This window comes from Chlorocebus sabaeus, chromosome 7, assembly GCF_047675955.1.
Source record: "Chlorocebus sabaeus isolate Y175 chromosome 7, mChlSab1.0.hap1, whole genome shotgun sequence".
Taxonomy (NCBI): Eukaryota; Metazoa; Chordata; class Mammalia; order Primates; family Cercopithecidae; genus Chlorocebus; species Chlorocebus sabaeus.
The window spans coordinates 23,503,626-23,527,344 of NC_132910.1; the positions used below are offsets into that span (position 1 = coordinate 23,503,626).

The 23,719-nt window shown below is 37.2% G+C and overlaps 1 protein-coding gene across 1 annotated transcript in view; it reads right to left on the reverse strand.

Annotated features, from left to right (window-relative positions):
- Positions 1-1,746: 1,746 nt before the first annotated feature.
- Positions 1,747-23,719, reverse strand: part of ADAMTS3 (ADAM metallopeptidase with thrombospondin type 1 motif 3) — a 288,194-nt gene continuing 266,221 nt past the window's right edge. The window contains exons 18-22 of the mRNA XM_007998846.3: positions 18,597-18,762; positions 15,660-15,792; positions 11,565-11,772; positions 9,508-9,625; positions 1,747-4,485 (exon numbers count right to left, since the gene is read on the reverse strand). Of these exons, the coding sequence (XP_007997037.3) occupies positions 3,917-4,485; positions 9,508-9,625; positions 11,565-11,772; positions 15,660-15,792; positions 18,597-18,762 (1,194 nt within the window). The 3' untranslated portion in view covers positions 1,747-3,916. The remainder of the gene's footprint in view (positions 4,486-9,507; positions 9,626-11,564; positions 11,773-15,659; positions 15,793-18,596; positions 18,763-23,719) is intronic.

Here is a 23,719-nt window from a genome sequence, read left to right on the forward strand (position 1 = left end):
AATAGATGGGTCCTAGCTATGGGAGAAAAAATAAACTGAAATTTGGAGTACTAATCTCTCTTCTAATCCCAGTTCTATCCAAATTCACAAATGAGATTTTGGAGACATCACCTTTGGGTCCTAATCCTATTTCTGGAAAAGGAAGAGTGCTAGGCTAGATAATATCTAAAGAGCCTTTCCAGTTCAACACTAGCTAGTTCCTGTTTCTGTCAAATAAGTTAACAGAGACAGAAAAAGTCTAAAAACAGAAGCGATACACAGTCATAACTCCGAGAATCTGTTTTCGGCAGCAGAGATTTTACAGAATGTAGTAGATACTATAGTTGCAAAGTTTGTACAATAGGCAGGGCACAGTTCTAGGTACTAATGAATACAAAATAGATTTTTTTTTGTTTGTCCAGGGACAAAATGTCTATAGTTCAATTACGATTAAAGGGTATATATGAGCCCTTCTTCCCTTGGCATATAAGACCCAGAGCCCCTTCTGTAGGTCCCAGAGAGTCTGTAATCAAGAGAAGAGGATTGACTTGGTGGCAGCAAGTCTGAGGACAGTATCTTGTAGTGCATGATGCCACCATAGAAAAAACAGCTGCCTTAATCTTTGGAGTCATTTGCCAGGTTGTGCCTATTATGAAAAACCTGTTGCATTATATACATAGTTCATGCAACTCTCTGCTTCTATTCTTGTATTCAACATTCTTTTGGGCACATGGGATACTTTTGGGCAGAAGGGACTTTGTGGAAATCGTTTCCTTGGTTTAAAATATTCAAATTGAATCCTTTGAAGTTTGTTGATCACGCATCACAAGATAAATTTTTAAAAAATAGATGTTCTGGAGAAAATAACAATGGCAATCTTTTACCCAACACTTAATGTCTATCCCATGAGGTACTGTGTTTATTGTTTTTCCAGGATTCTCAATTTTTGTTTGCTCAAACAGCTTTATGATATATATATAGTGTTATCATCTTCATTTTACATATAAAACAAGTGAGGCTTAGTCACATTAAGTAACTCCTCCAAGTCACCATTGGTTGACTTTAGAACCAGGAGGTAAACCAGCAGTCTGATTTTACTGCTCATACTCTTAACCAGAGTATCATAACTTCTTGAGAAGTTTAGAAATCTTGTCATTTTGTTTCAGGAATAGAAAGCAGACCTACTGGCTCTGTATCTTCCACCATGAGAAGTTTGTTTTTACCTTGAACTACTAGTGGGAGTGAGCATCTTGTAAGTCTCCAAATATCTCATCTGAAAGACTTGTTCTTTGTGCAGATTTGTAATTTTAGCACCATTTGTTTATTCCATACCAAAAGGCCTTGCACTGTGATGGTTCCTGCCTCCCCAGACTCCTGAGTCTTGAGTAATGTGTTTCCGCCAATTCTCAGGTAATGAAGGTTCAAAATTAATGGAAAGCTTTTATTTAAAAATCACTGAGAGGTTGCAGATTTTAAAAACAGAAGGTAACCATTTCCTTCTCTGAAATACTAGCATGGTCACTATCTTTACCCATCTTCTTCATAGTTCTATGAGACAGATTTAACCAAAAAGCCACCTCTTTTTTTTTTTTTTTTTTTTAAATCATTGTAATATACCATGATGTGAAAACAGGAGACAGTCACTTGAGTCTTTCAAGTAACTACAGGTAGCAAATAAATTTGATGCCATTTCACTGTGTAAGAGGAAATACAGTTTTCCATAACCCCATGATGAATCTAATGATAAAATCTAGATAGAGCCAGATCTATATTTTGTTAACATTTTTATTGCTACGTGCTCTCAATACAACAAACAGCATCAGTAGTGTACACTTTGATAAAAGGGAATTTTTAGCTTGGTAGAAAAGAAAGCCCAAAGGTCAGAATTATAATAATGAATATGTACATCTTTATGGAAACTGTTTGTGTGACCATCCTTATCTTCCCCCGTGGATGAGATGTATGCACACGCAAGTAAACTAGAGAGAATTTTATTCTATGAGAATTTTTAGGAAAAATAAAAAAAGACTTAAGGCTCAGGGATTGTTTTACTATCTGAAATTTGCCTAATTTGACCTTCAAAATTCTTGCACAATGTAGCAGCAATTCTTTAGAGGTATAGAGTCAATAGTTTAAGCTGTTAGTTTACAATGATTAAAATGCAAAAGTTCTTGCACATTCTGTGCTTTGAGAGTTTAATTTATCTACGTTTTAGTTTGCATAATATATTTTTACACAGTTCAGGTACTGACCTCAAAATCATTATGCTGATAACACTATCTCCTCTCATTTACATGTAATTCATGACGCATTTACCTCTTTCAAAAACTTTTAAAAATGTTTCTAATTCACAATTTCATTGAACAGCTAGCTGAGTCCATACAATTTAATGTTTCCTTGAAGGGAAACAAGTCATCAACTTAATATCACTACTAAAAATGCAAGATGTTTGCATAACATCAAATTAGTTCAGTTTTAGCTTTTGAGTTGGCTATAGTAGTTTGCTTAAATGTCTCCTCTACACACAGAACAAAGCATGCACCTCTAATTATGTCTCTCTAGTTTACCAAAACATGTAATTGATATTAGTGTAAATATTTAGTACATAAAAATACTATCAAGAAAAAAAATCAACTTTTAATAAATATCTTCGGTTCTGAATTCTATGTACAAGTACTTTACATCTACTCCCTGGAGAGAGCATTTCTGGCTTTACTGTGAGCAAGGTGACCACTGACATAAATTATTAGCACATTATTGCAGTCAGATGCATTGTGGTTGTGAACATTTGAACAGGAACCACATGGAAAATAAATATCTCAACCATTGACATATGCTTTCTTGAACCTGCCTTCAAAGCCCCAAAGCTCTACTATACTCAAATATCAATTCTAGACTGATAATACTTTTCTCAGCTACCAACATACAAATAAGTTATCCCAAAACTTTTTCCTTTGCGATTATTACAGTACCTTGAGTATAACTGTTTGTATCTGTCAACAATGCGAAAATTAAAAAAGAAACACACACACACAAAAACAAAGGACACCTCAACGGTGCCTACTGAGGTCCCGGAAAGAGGGTTTCAATATTATCTTGCACGAGTTCATTTACTATTCATTGATCCCTGTGACCATAAGTGTATTAAGACACCAATCCTTTAAATTATAAGTATAGAAGGCAATAGGTAACCTGATATCTGTATATCTATAGCTTTTGTGATTTTTTTCTTTTTCTATAATTTACGTATCACATTGTTGATTCAACAAAACCCTTTATATTGTCAGTAGCTGTAATTCTAACTTTCTTTTGTAATACTCTGCTTTGAAAATTAACCTATAGAATGTCAAACAAGGCAATATTCAATGACAGGCACCTAGAACATCCAGAAATGTAATATAGTAAACAATCATTTGAGAACACATCTCTTAAAATAATACTGATTTTTGCAATATACAGTATTTACACAACAGCTGCAAATTTGCTCATACAATATTTCTAATATAGATAAATAGGAATACAAGTCTAAGAATTCTTTGTTCCATATCCAAAATTTCTTGTTAAAGTGTAAACCATTGGTATCTCTTTTTTATTTTTACTTTAACTTTTCTAAAACAAACAGAAAGTCAGCTGATATGCACAATTGGTTCCAGTCCCTTTTCTGCTTCAGAGAGCGACCAACACAAACTTAGCAACATATTTTTTTTCTTTAATAATCTTTGGTGCTTTCTTCCAATGATTTCTGGTAAATGAGTCAATGCAGAACAAAAGAGGATGAAAGCAACTAGAAAGTGAGCCAGCACTTTCTGTTCTTCCAATTACAGATAAAATGAGCTGACGATCTATAGAGATTTCCACTTTAAACAAGCATATGCACCATGGGGAGGAGAGGTTGTCCAGGTTTTCCTCTAGTTTCTAGCCTTTTTGGTTCACTTTCTCATCTTTCTAAGGTGGATGATCTTGTCGGACGTCTGTTGTCAATAATCTTTCCATCTTTCTGTGAGGTTCTTGCCTGAGAAGAAGCACCTATTGAATCACTGGCTGCAAAGAAGGAAGCAGCAGCCATTTGTGAAGCTGAACTGAGGTGGCCCCTCTTGGTGGGTGGGGAGGATGGTGTGGCTAGCAGTCTCACAGTCTTACTTCCTGCTTGCTGAGCACTCCTCTGGGGTAAATTAGCACCATCAGGTTTACTGTTTGACCTGAAATCAGCATATGCATTTGGACCTCCCACCGAAGAGATGCTACTCAAAGATGTCTTCTTTGCAGGGGTCTCTGAATGATAAGGGACCAAAGATGTAGGCATCACTAGAGATCTAGGGAGGTCACTAGGGTTAGAGACGACATCATCATGAGTTTCAGCAGCTTCTAGAAGGTATGGTGGTGGCAGGGTGCTACTGCGCTTGCTGCAGGACTCACAACATAACTTGTTATAACCTGGTATGGAGCAGTATCGTGCCAACACTTCCATTTGACAGAATATGGACTTGTCTCCCAGACACAGCTCATCTGCAAAAATAAAAAGAAAATAAACCAACACATGCATCTAAACATAAAATGAAAGGAGGAAAAATTTTTATGAATGTAAAAACATTTAAGTGCAATCTGACACCAATGGGAGTGATCCACACAGGCTTTTGTGTTAAAAATATGAACATTAGAATGAATTCACTAAAATAAATAGTTCTTTATCTACAAACTCCTTGTGATGATCATTATTTTAATATTTCCACCAGAAGTCTTCAGACCACAGAGGGTATTTTTTTCTCCAAGTAGGAACATATATCTGTTTTTAGAATGGGCAAAGAGAATTTATTTAACGTTGTGGTTAAATTTTTAGGATGCAAAGGGGCATCTGTATTTTTATTTTATGGTATTTCTGACTTTCTCAGAGGGTACTCCCTACATTATGTTAAAATGTGAAATCAAAATAAATACTAAACACTTATAAAAACAAAACAAATCTTACAAAGGTATTCTCCAAAGAATAATCAAAATACCATCTTGATTTAAAAAAATTTTCCAGTTTGAGATCGAGACCATCCTGGCTAACACGGTGAAACCCTGTATCTACTAAAAATACAAAAAAAATTAGCTGGGCGCATTGGTGGGCAACTGTAGTCCTAGCTACTCGGGAGGCTGAGGCAGGAGAATGGCGTGAACCCAGGAGGCGGAGTTTGCAGTGAGCTGAGATCACGCCACTGCACTCCAGCCTGGGCGACAGAGCGAGACTCCGTCTCAAAAAAAAAAAAAAAAAATTATCCAGTTTGAATAAAATAGTTTCATGTTTGTCATTGAATATTCTCAGATTATTTGTTATCTGAATGCACAAATTTGGGTAAAGTATGCCAAATTTCTTATGAATAATTCATGGTTCTTACACTTAATTTTATTTAATGGACAGTACTTTATGTCTGAAGGATACTTAGTAACACTCATAAAATGTAATTTCATTGAATTGACAGCACTTGGTCTACAAAATACTAAAGCAATACTCATAAAACAGTTGATAACATCTAAAGTAACACTTCTAAAACATTTCATACTGCATGTGTACACATTTTTTTATTACTTTAAAATTTTATTGATTCCAAGTTACAAGATTTGGATTTCAGATAATCCAAACATCTGATTGGATTTCAGATAATCCAAATCCAATCATAAGAATGTTAACTTGTGTGTAGTTTTAGTCATCCTGGGTATACGTTATGAAATAAAGACATATCCTGTGCCTCTCTGATAACAGAACCAGTGCATAGAGTAGCATCCCTGCAGATGTGCAACACAGAAACACTGATCCATGCCCAAAGAATAAATGCAAAGAACTGTCAATTGTGGCATTTATGTTAAAATTACAGTGTATTATTGGGTAATACTATATTGCTAAGAAAGAAACCTGCTACATAACTCCCCCAAAATTGAAAAATCCTTTTTCTAAAGTTTGAAACAAAAAAAAGAGAGTCAGTTGGCAAAGCCAATAGAGGCTAAAATTACCAACAATGAGCTGTAATACTATCTCCACTTCCCAAATTGTGAAATGACTCATACACGCTTGATACGTGCAGGTCTATTATATGGTATAATGTGGCTGAATATTCATATAAGCTAGGTCATCATCTAATTATGTTATAAATGTCTGTGCATTATATTAATGGGTTTCACCTTAAATATTAATTTCTCTTCATGTGTGATTTGCTTTTTTTTTTAAACTTATATCTCAAAATAAGAAAACGTCTTCTTTCTATATGTGTCAGGCTATAGGTCTTAAGAGGAGAGGACCTTATTTGACCTTGAACTCTCTTTTTCCCCTAACCCCTTTCCCTCATCACCCCTCTTCGGAGGCCCCTCTTGGAAGTATGACCTATTTTCTCTGAGTTAGAGAACGAGTCCAACCAAAGGTCTCCCATTTCTAAGTGTGAGCACTTTGGCATTGCAGAGTCCTGTTCATAACCTGGGTTTCATGAGGGCCAGAATATACTTTTGTGTGGAGGAGGAAATGGGAGAGATATTCTGAGAAAAATGTGAGCCAAGGAATACATTAACCTTATGGTAATTTGCCTACTGATAAATAGGAAGAGCTTATAGGCAAAAAAAAAAAAAAATGGTACAATCAAAATATGGAGTCACATAAAAAAATCAATCAATTAAAAAAAAAATTAAGGAAACGTTTCAGACTTCTCGTTCCACCCCCAAATCATAAGAGGTTCTGGAAAAGAGATTCACACATGGTCTCAAAAGGCCATTTGATCCTAATAGCAGTTTGAGATTCTGGTAGAAAGTGTTACTTATTTTACTTGAAATATGGTAGACACATGCGACCATTTGGAACTCTTAGGATTGACCTTTGGGCCTCGATTTCAGAACAACAGAACAACTAAAAGGGATATGAAATCACTAAAATAGTTAAGCTATCTTATTAGCTCCTTGGTTTTATATTCAAAACAATTTCTTCTGCCTAAAGAAGCAAAATCAAGAAAATTCTTGCTAACCATTGGGCACATCTGTAGAAATACACAGCTGTACCAGCTCCAAGATCGATAAAGCTTACTCACAAAGTGGTAGCCTCTTAACAGGAATAACTACATAAGAATAAAATATTATGGTGACAGTGTATGTTAAAACTTCTGAGTAAAGTGTGTTCTTTTGGTTTTGATTTGTATTTTGAGCTTTTACATATATCAATACTTTCCAAAGTAAAATGATTAAATATCAAAGTAAAATGATTAAATATGTAAGTCCTATGTCTCCCCCACATGGTCAGATATGTTCTTGCCATAACATATTTCAAATGAAATTTATAATGAAATAATTTATAAGGGTTAAAGACTTAAAGCCTGAAATTTCTTCAAAAAATAAAACATTTGACAAGATAGTGCTTTGCCAACTTTCTTGACAAAAAGCACCATTCAGCAGATGTCAATATTCAATCAATGTCTTACTTATGGTGTTGGAGGCCAAGCACAAAGCAACTTCTTTAGTCCTGAGTCTTCTAATGTGTGAAAACAATGTCCACATTTGTCACTGGCATGGATTTAGCAGAACTGCATTTAAGAGAAAGGTTGTGGTGGAGGCAGATGGGTGGGCTAGGAAAACAAGGGAGGAGAAGAAAATATAAGGGAAGAGAGAATGCAATAAACAGATGAGGGCAGTGAGAGAGAGACTTGGGGAGAGAAAATGAGACAGGAAGAGACAAAGACAGGTCAGTGGAGGGGCTAGGAAGAGAAAGATAGGAGGAGAAAGAGACAGACACAAGGAGTGAAAGATGGAGGAGTAGAGAAAAAGAGCTGTAAGAAGGAGAGGAAAAAGGTGGGTATGGTCTGAATGTTGAAACCTAATCCTCAAGGCGATGATACTAACAGGGTGGGGCCTTTGGGAGGTAACTAGGCTATTGGGGTGAAGCACTTATGAATGGAATTCGTGCCCTTATAAAAGAGAATCAAGGGAGCTCCTTGGCCCTTTTCACCACATGCGGACGGAACAACAAGGCACCATCTAGGAAGCCCTCAGTAGACACTAAATCTGCTGATGCCTTGATCATGGGCATCTAGACTTGGAACTCTGAGCAATAATTTTTTTTTTTAATAAATTACCCGGTCTCAGGTATTTTGTTATAGCAGCTAGAACAGACTAAGGCAATGGAGGAGATAAGAGACGGGGTGGGGGGTGGGGGGGGAGAGAGAGAGAGAGAGGTAAAGTAAGAGAAAGGGAGAAGGTGGACGGACGGGAGGACACTGAGAAAGAGAAAATGGGAGAGAAAGAGAGACAAACACATGGAATAAGGAAAGAGGTGGAAGAGACAGTCAGGAAGAGGCAGAAGGAGAGAGATGATGAGAGGGAAAAAGAACGACAGGAAGTAGAGCCAGGGAGACTAGGACAGGGAGAGGGAAGGAGAGCAAGAAGAAAGAGTAAGGACTAGAAAAAGCATGTGTGACTGACACAGAAAGTGAGCCACATACAGGCAGCAGGTGACAGCTCATCAGAAACAGAGCAAGACAGACACCCAAAATAAGAGAGAGACAGAGGAGCACAAATGGAGACACAGATGAGCGAGTGCAGGATAGAGACAGATGTGGACAGAGAGCTATGGAAATGGAGGCAGAAGGAGACAGTGATAGAGACAGAAACGATCCAATACATTTTGCTTGTTTTATTTACTTAGTTTTTGAGATGGAGTCTCACTGTGTTACCCAGGCTGGAGCGCAGTGGCACAATCTTGGCTCCCTGCAACCTCTGTCTCCTGGGTTCAAGTGATTCTCCTGCCTCTGCCTCCCAAGTAGCTGAAATTACAGGCATGCTCCACTACACCCAGCTAATTTTTGTATTTTAGTAGAGACAGTGTTTTACCATGTTGGTCAGGCTGGTCTTGAACTCCTGACCTCAGGTGATTCACCCACCTTAGCCTCCCAAAGTGCTGGGATTACAGGCATGAGCCACTGCACCTGGCCCCATTTTGCTGTTTTAAAATAGCAAATTGACTAAATAAAGACAATAAACCCTGCTTTTGCCATACAGCAAGTTGGTAGGTCAGGCAAACGCTTAATTTTATCCTATGTGCAAGGTGTCTGTTTGAAGTTACTCTATGGATAGACAGTTATTGGAAATGGTTTTAGAGTTGAGTGACATTACCCACACATCAAAATTGAATAATTTTAGTAAAATATTTCAAAACCGTTGCAAAATTATGCCTTTTAATAAAGATGTGAAGTTATAGTTAAATATAACAAGGAAAAATTAAGTAGTTCCTACAAGCAACACAAGTTGATAGACATTACATATACATAGCACAGCCCTCACCCCAACGTCACCAGCCAGAAATGGCAGGCCTATAGTGGTCATGATAATTAAAAAGTGTAGGACATTGCCTCAAATGCTGATCTTAAAGAACTGAATTGGACTAATATTTCACAGGTGTTTTCCTTTGGTTATTTATCAGTAAACGAATATAAATTCTATAACTTCTCTCAAAAGGAAATTCTGCTTTTCGAGGTTTAAAAACATCAGAGCAGTGAAGTCAATTGGTATGACACCTACCATTACAAGGAGGCAGTTGACAGGCTCTGACTGACTCAGGCTTTTCACCATCACAGTGGTCCCCAGCCCTGCAGAGGACCTGCCTCACCTCCGTTCCTTCACCGCAGGTCACTGAACACTGCAGAGACAAAGGCTGTAGTTACAGACATTTATTCCACCAAGACCATGCACATACACACACACACACAGATCTAGAGTTCGTTCTCTATTAAGTGATGCTGTACAGTGGTTTTGAAGATAGATACCATTGAGTTTATATTCTGACTCCATTATTTACCAGCCTGGGCACATTGTTTTTTCTATATAAGATTCACCTTCCTTATCTGGTGGAAAGCTGGGATAATAATACCCGCCTTATAAGATTGTTTCAGGACTAAATGAAGGCAAAGGAAACAATGTGTATAAAGCAGTAGCGAAATGCCTGGTACCTAGTAAGCATTCCCTACAAAAGAAGCCACGATTAATAACAATGTTAACATCTGCTGTAGTTTCTAAAAACAATGTTGATGATGTCTGTTCTCAGGGACCCAATCATGGTATTGAAAGTCCCTACTTCTTTCTTACAGATGGCAGAATTTACTGATAAGTTGCCTCGTATGGTTAATTCAACGTCTTTGGAACTACTATTATTCCATGTTCTCAAGTTCTTTTCTCTAATGAAAATCTTTACTGCTCCAAAACTAAGCTCAGAAACTTCCATGCAATGGCCCTAGGAAGGTGCTATGGAGGAGGGACTTCTACTGAGACTTTGATATGAGTTAGCATTACGGTCCTATGTGGGTGACCTGTACTTGTACTATGGTTTGAATGTCCCCTCCAAACTTAGGTTGAAATTTAACTGCCACTGTAACAATGTTGAGAGGGACTTGCAAGAGGTGGGACCTCTCAGAGGTGATTTATGGGCATAGATTAATGCTATTATCTTGAGAATGGGTTAGTTATTACAGGAATGGGCTCCTGACAGAAGGATCTTCTGTGTTTCTCTTGCATGCTTCCTTGCCATGTGATGCCTTCAGCTACAGGAAGACCCTCTTCAGATGCCAGTGCCATACCCTTGGACTTTGCAGCCTCCAGAACCATATGCCAAATAAACTTTTGTTCTTTATAAATTACCCAATCTGTGGTATTCTGTTAAAGCAGCAAGAAATAAATAAGACAATTTGCTTGTTTCTTCCTTCTGGGCTTACTCTCCACTTCCTCATTAGTTTTCTGTCTGATTTTTGATGCCCTTTCCTCCTATAAACGATTCTCCTATGAACCCAAGATTTCTTATTTTGAGTCTTTAGAAATATCTAAGACAGGTGGTAATAGCTGACAGTGCAACATGGAGTCAGCCAATTAACAAACAAACATCATCTGGACAGGTATGCTAAGCACTAGCTGAGTACTGAGGAAACCAGGCACACTATTTTTGAGAAATGTGTGTACTAGTGGCAAATACAGATTCAAGAATCAGAGTTATAATACTCTGTCATGAACAGCATAGTAAAGTTAAGTTGCACTGCCTTTCAGATGTAGAGGAGGAACTGCCAGGAAAGGTACCACCTGGAAGGTGGTCATTGGGACTACGGAGATGAGCTTTGGTGGAGAAGGAGAGATTATCAAGTCAGCTGAAAGGTAGGAGGCTCAAACAAGCATGGTCTGTTTGGAACAGTGGGAAGTTTACTCGAACTGGGACAAAGAGTTGGAATGAAGAAAGAATAAAAGGAGTTAGTGTAGTGCCAAATGGTACTGGGCCCTGCATTCAGTATCAGGGGTTTGGAATTTATCCTGAAGGAACAGGGAAGTCAACAAAAATATGGGACAAAAGAACAGTCATCTATCAGACTTCTTTTCTATGTTACGAAACACATAAACATGGTTTGCCCCTACCAACTAAACGTAAGCGCAGGTACTGTTTTAAAGCATTAATTTTTCCTAACAGCTCCAGGTAATTACAAAATATGCAGTAGTTTCTCAGTTCACACAAAGCCTAACTGTGTTTAAGCCAAATTAAAATATCTACACATGCTTACACACACACTTTACATATGCATGCTCAGAATTCACACACCTACCTCACTCCAGGGTCCTGTTTTCCACTGCGCTGGGCAGGGCAATCTGTTACAGGGCCGGCGGCTCTCGGGACGGTCACCCATGCAGTACTTGCTGTGCACAGAGCGGTTGGTGCCATCATGGAGTGGCTGAAGGCAGCGTACAGTACGAAGTTGATAGCCAGAACTTCCACAGGTTTTGGTGCAGTGTTCCCATTCTTCTGCTACCCAGCTGTGGGTGCGGGGGTTTAACACTGAAATTATCACTGGTATGTATAGTGCACACATTCCCACTCGCAAAGCCTAGACTTTTCTGCTCTCTGAGTGACTTGCAACCTAGTGGGCACACTGCAGTTCAGGAAGTGGTTTCAGAAAGATGGATATCATGGATCACTTTTTAGTAACAGCAGGTTGAAACTTTTAATGCCCTGCTATTTTTTTTTTCTGCCTCTCAGTGACTCTGAAACCTTCTCCTTTCCTAAAAAGATGATCTACAGAGGGTTTCTGAAACTCATCTTAAAGTTGCCCTATTAGATTCAGGCATGAAGGCAGTTTTCAAGGATAGCACCAACTCACTCTCAGTCATATTTCCTAACAGTGTTAAACATCTGACAGTGAATTTTTAAAACAGAATCTATCTAATGCTTGCTAAGACACACTTACGATTTGCTTACATAACCTGTTTTCACTATGGTTTCCTTCTCTCTTGATCATGTCTATTATACACAGTTAAAAGTCTGGTTCACATTCTACAGAGGGTAAACCTCATGTCTTCTTCTGGGTTGGAAGAGGGCACATTTTTATAAAATCTAGAGAGTTCACTGATGTTTACATATTTTAACTGATGTGACGGTTTTATTTCTACAGTTGTTGCTATGAAGGCTACTTGACATATCTATATCATTTGGATAATGCAGTTCTTCTTATTAACCCTTACAAGAGGTAAGGGTGGTATGCGTTGGGGCTGGGTAAAAACTGTTCACACAAATGCACCTGATAGCAGTATTTCCAGAGGCATTTTCCAAAATATTTACCAGGGGACATTCCCAGATTCTAGTGTCAGTGTCTCAAGCACTTTCCAAATCAGCTGTGGATACGACGTTACACACGGTTCTCCAGTACACATGGTTACCAAGTCCCAAAGGGCTGTCACCATTGATTCCATCTGGTTATGCAATCTGTCTGTATGTAATTCAGGCTAAAATTAACTTTGCCTTTTCCAAAGTTACTTTCCTTCTGCATTTTTTTTTCTCTCCATATATAAGAGGCACCAAAATATAACCATGCTAAAACCTTGGCAATCTTTGGTATTCACAGTTTAAGACTGCTTTAGCATGTCAAACTGGCGGTAAAATGTATCACGACAACTGGACTGAGGAATTTTGCTCAATTTTGAAGACCTCAATGATCAGTCTCTTTTGAAGACCAATATACTTCACAGATATAGGTACTTCTGATTACCTCCAATCCCTCCTAAGATCTCAGAATGAAAGTAAATGACAAAAATGTTATAAATCTAGAAAGAAAGAAATTTGAGAGGAAGTCACAACAACACAATTTAGGAAACTAGAAAACAGATGGACATATGGAAACTAACTCAGCAGATTAGGAAGAATGAAGTCCAATTCAGCAGTATAAGGTGATGAGCAAACTGACTTGCACTGTAGAACTTTAGAAACATTTAGGGATTAGAGGCCTTGGATACAGTGTGAGCTGTGAAAACAAGGGTGAAGCCAAGACCGAAAGCAGGAGAACTAATGAAAAGTCTGTGTGGAAGCAATTAGACCCCCTGATTCTTAACCATACAGGGTGATTTGCCCTCCTCCAATGCAGAAGACACGAGATTTATTATCCTCTGTAGAATGTGAACCAGACTTAGCTGGATACAATAGGCACGATCAAGAGAGAAAGAAACCATAGTAAAAACAGAAGATTATGTAAAAATCCATCTGTGATGTGGTGAGATCGCTTTAGACACCTATACACATAACATTTCCAGAACAGCACTTAAACTGGCTTACAGTCCCTGGGAAGAGATTGATTCTGCTCTACGGAATCTATTTTATAAGAAAAGCCCTCAATATACAATTAATTGAGGACCTTTTAATAAAATGGCCGAGTCACATCACCCTATAGTTGAGCCCACCAGCTACGACTGTAAGGCAAACTTCTAATCAGCATTCTAAACCCTGCATTTTTATACACATATGAACATCCCAGGATTACCACATGGAAATCCTCTAACGTAAATGATGGAGGTGGAGTGGGTATGGAGAATTGGAAGAAAAGAACTCAGAATAAATTATTTAGAAACAGGGAATGCATCCTTGATATTCCAGAAGAGATAAAAGAATATATTGCATCTGTGAAATAAAAATCAAATGCCTTGAAAAAGAAATACCTAGTGCTCTTGAATATTGATTATATGAGAGCAAAAATGAAAGGCTCAGCAAGTGCAACAATGAACAATAGGAGAGAAAATCCGAGCTACAAATGTCCCAGAAAGAAAGAACACTGAAGAACACAGGAGAATTAAAAAAAAATATGAGAAAATCTTCTAGAGATGAAAGATATCCATTTTATATTTTTAAAAGTTTGTGTCATTTGCCACAATATAGATGAAACTGGAGGAAGTTATGCTAAGTGAAATGAATCGGACACAGAAAGACAAATACCATGTGACCTTCACTTATTTTCTAGATTCCATATCTGGAATTTATAAAAATGGAACTCATAGAAGTGGAGACTAGAATGGTGGTGATAGGGGCTTGAGTGAGGGTGAAGGAGTAATGGAAAGATGTTGGTCAAGGGGTACAAAGTTTCAGTTAGAAGAAATATGTTTTCGAGATCTACTGAACAGCATAATGTCTATGGTTAATAATTATGAAATGGATATTTCAAAATTGCTAGGAGAGCAGATTTTAAGTGTGTGCACCATGAAAAATGATAAGTATGTGATGTGATAGATTGGTTAATCAGGTGAATTTAATCATTCCACAATGTATGCATCCATCAAAACATTACACTGTACCCCATAAAAACATACATTTTTTATTTTTCAATCAAAAATCTCTACAAGTACACAGCACAATGATGAGTAAAAATGAGCACCAAGTCAATTTCATCACTGGGATTTCAGGACACTAGGAATAAAATAACGGTCCTACAAACTCTGAAAGACATAGAGACCAAAACAGGTCAGAGAGAAAGAATTGAGAATCAGAATGGCAACCAACTTTTCAACAGCAACACTTGAGTGTAGATAATAATAGAACAATATTTTTGAGTCTTAGGGATGATATATAGGTTGGAATAACAGGAAATCCCACAGAAGAGAAAGGTAGTAGGAATTCCAAGGAGGATGATCAAAGGAAACCCTAGGATGAAAGCTGCTAAAAAGTCCAAGCTGGAGCTGGAACACAGAGAACTCTGTTCTCTAAGACGCTTCTGTTTCTATGGAGATTACAGTGACAGGATACTTGGATGTTTAGTATTCTGAGGGGATTGAGAAAGAGAGTTTAGGAATGAATTACAGAAAAGTAGTAGAAGATCAAATACATAAAATCAAAATATGCACTTATTCTGGAAGAAACATTACAAGAAAAAAACCATAATAATGTGCATGCTATGTGACTCAGGTATTAAGAGAGATACATGTTAATATAAACCCTGAATATTGCGATCAGTAAAAGGTATGTTAGGTCAGCAATGAGAGTAGCAGGGAAGGAGAAAGTGTGGCCTCTGGGTGTGCATTTGCAGAGTGGTCATAAAATAACACAATCTTCACATTTCACAGTGAAAATTCAATGTATAATGTCTAACCTACCTCCCAAAAAAGTCAAGGAGTAGAAGGAAAAACATTTGACTTAGACAGAAGGAGACAAGTAATGACCAAATATCAAAATAAATATAACAGTTGAAAGTGGTTGTTTTTGAGGAACAAGAATGTGGTGAAAGGCACAGAACTGCAGCTTTATATAATTCCTGTGAAGTGACTTGACTATTTAAACCATGTATATATAGAGCTTTGACCAAAAATAAAATCAAAACTAAAAAGAGCTAAAGGCAGTGAAGTCCTGATTCTGACCTACAGATACGATAGTTAAAATAAATGCTTACAGCGGATGTGTACACTCTTGAATATTGCACATTCGTCTAATAGGTTTCGGCTTTTTGTTGGCCTCACAGAAGCTGCGATGGACCATTTTATTATCACTTTTCCTACGGCATCCATATTTAGTGTACTGGAAACCTGGAAAAGGAAATAAATTTCTTTGGATTTAATCACTTATTCATGCTTAGTTACTTGATTATTCACTCACTCATTCATACATTTATTCATCCATTCACTAAATATGTATTGAGTGCATACAATTCGGCACTTCAAAAGGTGCTGAAGGTTCCAAAGAACATTAAATAAACAAAAACTTTTACCTTTTCAGAGAATACATTTGATAAATATTGCAACTGCATGCTTGTTAAAGAACTAGACTCTAAATATACAGTCTAGTGTGAGAGACAGATATGAAAACCACTGTGACAACATCTAGTGACATAGGCTTTTAGAAAACTATGTAAGTAACTTACAGTAGAGGGCACTAAAGGAACACAGAGGGAAGAGCTCTGTAACTTGGAGGAGGGGAGGGGAAAGCTTGGAGGATCAGTACTTTCCTTCAGCAGAATACTGAAGTTCAAATAGCATGGGGTAATAGAAATGAAGCAGAATTATTCTCCAAGCAAAGGAAATAACATATGAAAAACTGGTTTCTTCAGAAGGCTGAAGTATCATGTTGAAGAGGACAGGAGGTAGGGAAGGATCAGATCTTGAAAGCCTTCAGTGTCTTACAAGTTTTTGGACATTATCGTGAAGGTTATAGGGAGTTACTGAGGGTCTCTCAAACATCAACTTTTATATTTGTAATTATGTGTATATATTTGAAAAAAATCAAACCTATCCAAAAGTTGTAAGAAAAAACAACAAATTTTTTTTTTTTTTTTTTTTGAGACGGAGTCTCGCTCTGTCGCCCAGGCTGGGGTGCAGTGGCCGGATCTCAGCTCACTGCAAGCTCCGCCTCCCGGGTTCACGCCATTCTCCTGCCTCAGCCTCCCGTGTAGCTGGGACTATAGGCGCCCGCCACCTCGCCCGGCTAATTTTTGTATTTTTTTTTTTAGTAGAGACGGGGTTTCACCGTGTTAGCCAGGATGGTCTCCATCTCCTGACCTCGTGATCCGCCCGTCTCGGCCTCCCAAAGTGCTGGGATTACAGGCGTGAGCCACCGCGCCCGGCCAAAACAACAAATATTTGTATACCTTGCATTAGATTGATCTTTTGTGACTATGTCACCACATTTGCTGTATTTCTTTATAAATGTGTATGTGTGTAAATATACATATAATTTTGCCGAACCATTTGAAAGTTGAGGATATCCTGATCCGTCACTCCTAAATATTTCAGCACAGATTTCAGAAGTACATTCTCTTATATAACTATAATATCATTCTTAAAATGAGGACATTTAACATAGACATAATGCTATTATCTAACATACAGACCTATCCCAAAACGTTCAATTGTCCCTATCATGCTATTTATGGCAATCCTTTTCCAGTCAAGGATCATATGTTGCATTTAACTGTTATGTCTGTAGCCTCCATCAATCAGAAATAATTACTGAACCTCTTTTTGTCTTATGACATTTACTATTTTTGAAATTTAAAAACCATTTGTTTTATCAAATGTCCCACAATTTGTGTCTGTTTAATTGTGTTCTAATGATGAGATTCAAGTGATTCACTTTTAGAAAGAATGCTGCATAAAGTGATGTTGTGTCTTCAGGGCAACATATTAGAAGACTGAAGGATTTTAATCTGGGAAATAATATAATTTTACCATTCATTCATGCATTCATTCAAGAAAAATTACCCTGTAAATTAAAGCAGAGAAGAACATCAATATTAGTTGACTAGTTAAAAGGCTATTGCAATAATCGTCCCTCCCAAAGTGGTGATTGGAGTCTGGTGAAGAAGGAATAGATGTGGGAGATATGAAGAAGGTATATCTAACAAATAATGTGACCAAGTAAATGTTGAGAGTACAGCAGAAGGGAGGGTCAAAATTAAATGGGCATCTTGTAATGGATAAAGAGATGTCATTTAAAATAATTAACTATTGTATGCCTCCCTCAAGAAAACACTTTAGAAATACAGCCTTGAAGTTAAAATTATAAAATAAATAATTTACACAAGCACTGCCTAATACAAATTTTGTTCTCAACTATTTGCTGACATTTTTGTAACAGCCTCTTGCCTTCTCCTGCCCATGGGGGATAATTGGTAATGGAGCACTTGTTTAGAACTAGAGGAATGGATGATGGGAGAAATGGAGAAACATTAAGTCCAGCTTAATGGACTCTGGAAAGGGAACGGAGGTAGCACAGTGCAGTGAGTGAGAGCATGTGTTCAGAAGCCAGGTTATCTGGGTTTGAATCCTATGGGCTCTGGGAAATTATCTTGTGTGTCCTTCAGTTTTGCTACCACTTTAACAGAGATAACAATAGTACCAACTGCATAGGGCCATTGTGAGTATTCATGCATTGATATATAAAGCATTTAGAACAGTATCTGGTTTCAAATACATAGCATAGTCAGTTACACAGTCATGCAACCAATAGCCCTTTTATTATTAACTCTGGTAGAAATGCAGAGAGATATAGAAAGTAAAAGTAAGGAAGAAGAAAGGTGAGGAGCAGAGTACAATGAATTTGGGAGAGTTTTGGAGTTTGGGAAGAATAAAGTGATTAAGAGGACTACTACAGTAAATGCAAGACAAAGGACCTGAGAGAAAAGGGCAAGAAGATTTTACAGTCTGTCACTGTTATGAAAGGAATCCTGTTATTTGATGATTCTTTCAGTAAAAATGTTTTGTATTGATGTTTTGATGGTTATGTTTGGTGTTTCTCAGATTGCGGCCTCGATTAGAGACAGCCATAAAGGTAGAAGCAAGATTGGTTTTTATATGCATTACATTTTGATAAAATAAATGTGTTCAATTGTTACCTCCACCACAGGGTTTGGAACACTGAGACCAGCTCTTCAAAGCCCACTCAAAAGTATCGAATTCTTCCTGGATGACATTGTTGCTGTTGATCATAGGTACTGAGTCTTCATGGATGATGTACTTATATGTCAGGCTAGAGCGGGTATCGTTTTCTTGAGGTATAATCTAACATACACATGAAATCAATATGTAAATCACCTGAGGGTTTTACATTTGGGTGTCAAATTACAAATATTTCAGAATATTGCTCTTATTAAAACTGAAAACTTTCAAATAGTTTCAAAAATTATAATGTTTTTATTTCTGTCAACTATAGTGCACATGTGCCCTGTTTAAGAAGAAGATGAAATATCTATAACACTTTTAACATAAAAGTATTAAAAAATACATACACTGAAGGGTAAGAGTTTGTATTATAAACATAATAACTTTATAAGATTCACTGTAGGTTTCCTTAAATTAAACCATCTCCTTTTTAAAGGATTTTAAATTTTAATTGTAACAAATTAAAATTAAAATTAAAGGATTACAATTTTAAAATTTAAAAATAAAATTTTAAATTTAAAATTTAAAAATAAAATTTTAAATTTAAAATTTAAAAATTTTAATGCATTTTAAAATTGTCTTCAAAGGAAATTGTTTTGTTACATTTTGTTCTGATGATAAAGATAGTAATGTTCCCTCCAGAAAATATATACATTATGGAAAAATATAAGGAAAATGAAAAATCATAATTCTACCGAACTAGAGAAAACCAGTCACTTTCACTACTGTGATAGTCCCTCAAGACATTTGCATTGTGTTTATGTGTGTGTGTGTGTGTGTGTGTGTGTGTGTGTACAGACATATACACTTTTCTGGCCTTGTTTATTTCATGCACATTTCTCAAGATAGTAAATATTCTTTGAAAACATGCTTTTGGAGTGTGGAATGATGGTCATTGGAGACTCAGAGGGGTCAGGGGAAATGGAAGGGGATTGAATGATGGGAACTTGCTTGGTGGGTATAATGTGCATTGCTCCAGTGATGGATGCACTGAAGGCCCTGACTTCACCACAATGCAATATATCAATGTAGCTAAATTGCACTTGTACAAAAAAAGTTAAAAAAAAGAAAATATACTTTTAAATGTCAGCAGTCTGTAATCCTAAAAGTGTTATGTATTATTGTTAATAAATGTGTGGTAACTCTTGAATATTTGTACTGATTAGAAATTTTACCAACTTTCTGGGGATTTCTGGCTTTTCTTAGTAGACTAAAGGGAACAAACACTTTAGAGTCCTAGTTCTTCTGAGAGACTGGTGAATGGTCCTCCAGAACAGTTAGAACAGTTGTTACTTTAATAATAAGAGTGTATGAAAGTGGCCATTTGACACTACATGTTACATAATTTTCATCTTCATTAATTGGATGGGAAAAATATCATGATTTTAGTTGTTATTTATTTGATAACTAATAAAGTTTAATTTTCCTAAATTTATTACCCACTTATATTTTGAATACTGTACATTGCATGACTGTCCTGGTTTTTATTGGAACTGTACACATATTTTTTCTCTCCTAAATAATCTGTGCACTAAAGATGCGAATTCCTTTTTGTAATAAGAGTTGCAAATATTTTCTCAGTTTGTCTCTTGCCTTTTAATTTTGTTCAGGGCAAATTTGTCTTTTAAAAAATTAATTGATTTTCATGTAGCTTTCATAGGATTTTACTAATTATGCAAAGGGAGAGAAGTGCAATTCATTGGTATTCCAAACTACATTTTTACAACTACCTTTTGTTTGAGAAATGAGGTGATACTAAAACCAGTGGGGGTTGAGGATCTGGTTATCTGACTTTTATTCTCTTTTTTCTGTCTTTGTTTTTAAAGCAGCATGAAAAAATCAAGCACCATTCGAACAACCCTTACACTCTAGCCAGATATGTAATTCTCTTTGCCCCAGACAGCCTAGCCACCATGTGACAGAACTCAGAATGGAAAAGCAATGTCATAATGACAGAACATTGCTTGTCCACACCCTCGTCTCCTAGCTACAAATCTCCCTGTTGTACCTTTAGCCCACACCATTTGCTGTGGCCAGATTATAATCAGTGGGTAGGTCTTGAAGCATCTATCATGATGGTTAAGCATCAGGTCTCTAAAGCCAGATACTCACGTTGCTAGAAAATAATACAATGGGCCAGGCGCGGTGGCTCAAGCCTGTAATCCCAGCACTTTGGGAGGCCGAGATGGGTGGATCACAAGGTCAGGAGATGGAGACCATCCTGGCTAATATGGTGAAACCCCATCTCTACTAAAAAATACAAAAAACTAGCCGAGCGAGGTGGCGGGCACCTGTAATCCTAGCTACTCGGGAGGCTGAGGCAGGAGAATGGCATGAACCTGGGAGGCGGAGCTTGCAGTGAGCTGAGATCCGGCCACTGCACTCCAGCCTGGGCAACAGAGCAAGACTCCGTCTCAAAAAAAAAAAAAAAAAAAAAAGAAAAAAAAAAAGAAAATAATACAATGTAATTATATTAGCGCGAAATAGAGCTTCTGGCCTCCAATCATTCATGTTTAAAATAATCTAAATAAAACTTTAATATATATTTTATTATGGAACAGAATGAGAGTCTAGAATAGACCCACATAAATGTGTATAATTAATTTTTGACATAATTGAAAGGGCATTTTAATAGAGAAAGAACAGTCTTTTAACAAATAGTGCTAAAATAACTAGACATTGTTGTGGTTTAAGAAATATGTCTAAGATTAGGTAAAAAAGGACTGATAATTCCTTCTTGGTTTCACTGTCCCATGTTCTGTCTCACTTGAGTCACTTGCTGTAGTGGAAGTCAGTGTCATATTGTGAGGATGTATATGCATCCTATGGAGAGGCTTAGGTGGCAAGGAATCATGGACTGCTACCCACCACATGGAAAAGCTGGGGAACAATCATCTGAGGCCTTGCAGCAACCATGTGACTAAGCTTGGAAGCAGAGTAACCCTCAGTCAAGCTCTGAGATGACTCTAGCCACAGTTGACAGCAAACTCATCAGATGCTCTGTGCCAGAACTAGTCAATTAAGTAGTGTCCAGATACATGCTGCACAGAAACTATAAGTATGTTTGTGTTTAGCCATTAAGTTTGAGGGTAATTTGTTTTATAACAATAGATAACTAATATAGACATCCATATGCAAAAATAAGGACCTAATACTTCATACAACATTAACCCAACGTGATTCATATACCTAAATGTAAAACGTGTATCTCTAAGACAGTTACCAAAAAAATGTAGGAGAAAATGTCTTGATGCTGGATTAGACATAAAAAAATTTCATAACACCAAAATCTTTATCCACCAAAGAAAACATTAATAAATTGGACTTCGGTAAAGCTAAAATATTTTGCTCCATGAAAGAAACTACTAAAAGAAAGAAAAGACAACATATGGACTGGAAGAAAATATTTGCAAATCATGTATTTCACAGAGGACTTGAATATACACAGAGCTCTCGCAACTCAACAAAAAGAAAATGTAACAACTTTAACAATGGGCAAAAGCTTCAAACAGATATTTCAAAAGGGAACCACTTTTCAGAGGAAAAAAGACTAAAAATTGAGTGGAGCAATTTGACTTTAGTATAATATTTTATAGGAAATCCAATAAATAAAAATTCTGAATAAAACAGAAACTAACAATAAATTTCAAATCAAGTAGATATCTTCTGCTTTCATCCATGAGGGAGTAATGGAGTTGTCTTCCTGGTATTAAAAGCTGTACAACTGGGCAAAATATTTGCAGAAACTTTTTTTCATTTTGGCAATGGATAACATGACAAAGGACACCAATCCTTGTAAGAAGAGAAACAAGCTGGGTCTTATTCCTGAAAAGGGCCAGGTTCTGGACCCTGGCACAGGGAGGAGGAGCCCAAGCCCAGTCCAGCCGTCTGACTGAGCAGAGGAAATAGATTAGAGTTTGGAACCTTCAGAGCAGGGCACTAAAGAAGAGGGGCCTGCTTAGAGAGATCACCTAAAAATTTCCATAGGGCCATGACTGAGGGTTGGTCTGTGTATGGTCAAGACACCAGGCAGTCCACGGTGAGCAGGTGCTGGGAGTGGAACAGAGATACCAAAAACCATGCAGGGCTGAGCCTGGCACCAAGAAAGGCCACACCATGGGAAGAAGGACAACACTGAAATAGACTAGCTGCAAGGAAGAATAAAACCAGGCCTTAAAGGATCAGGATGATCTGACAATAACTTAACTGCCTGCCGGAACAAAACCAGACACCTTACAATTTATCTTCCAAAATGTCAAGTGTACAAGAAAAAAAGAAGCAGGAAATGTGATTCATAAAATAAAAATAGACAATGTGAAGACCCAGAACTTAAAGGGTAACTTAGATGTAATGAGTGAACATTATGAAAAATTCAGCCGAAAAATGGATATTACAACAAAAAGAACCAAATGAAAATTCTAGAAAAGAAAAGTGCACTATCTGATATGAAAAATTTACTGGATAGGCTCAAGGACAGACTGGAGATCACATAAGAGAAACAGTGACTTAGAGCTCAAAAGGAATAATCCAATCTGAAAAATGTATTTTAAAAAATATTATAAAAGGATGAACAGAGCCTGAGACTTGTGGAACAATTTCAACAGATTTAAATGAGTCCTAGGAGTAAAGAAGAGGAAGATGGGGTGGGGGTGAGGGTTTGGGAAAAACAATTAAGGAGAAGACATCTTGGGAAATTTACCCAAATTTTGTCAAAAACATCAACCTACAAAGCCAAGATTCTCACTGAACCCCAAGCATAAGACATACAAAGAACACCGTAAACTGTCACAGTCAAACTGCTAAACCAACAAGACAAAACAAAAAGATGAAGAGGAAAATCTTAAAAGGCAGCCAGAGAAAACTGACATATTACACACAGTGCAGCGATATAAATGAGGCTTCTCTTCATAAATGATGGATTCTAGAAGGCAAATGCTGTATAAATGAGTAAAAGAGGGCTCCTGTATATTGGCCCCTAGGTTATTTCTTCACAGCAGGCTGAGGCTGAGATCTGTTAGCTCAAAAGCCCTCTGCTGCCAAACACAAACTTTCATACACCCAGTTGTTTTTAATGCTG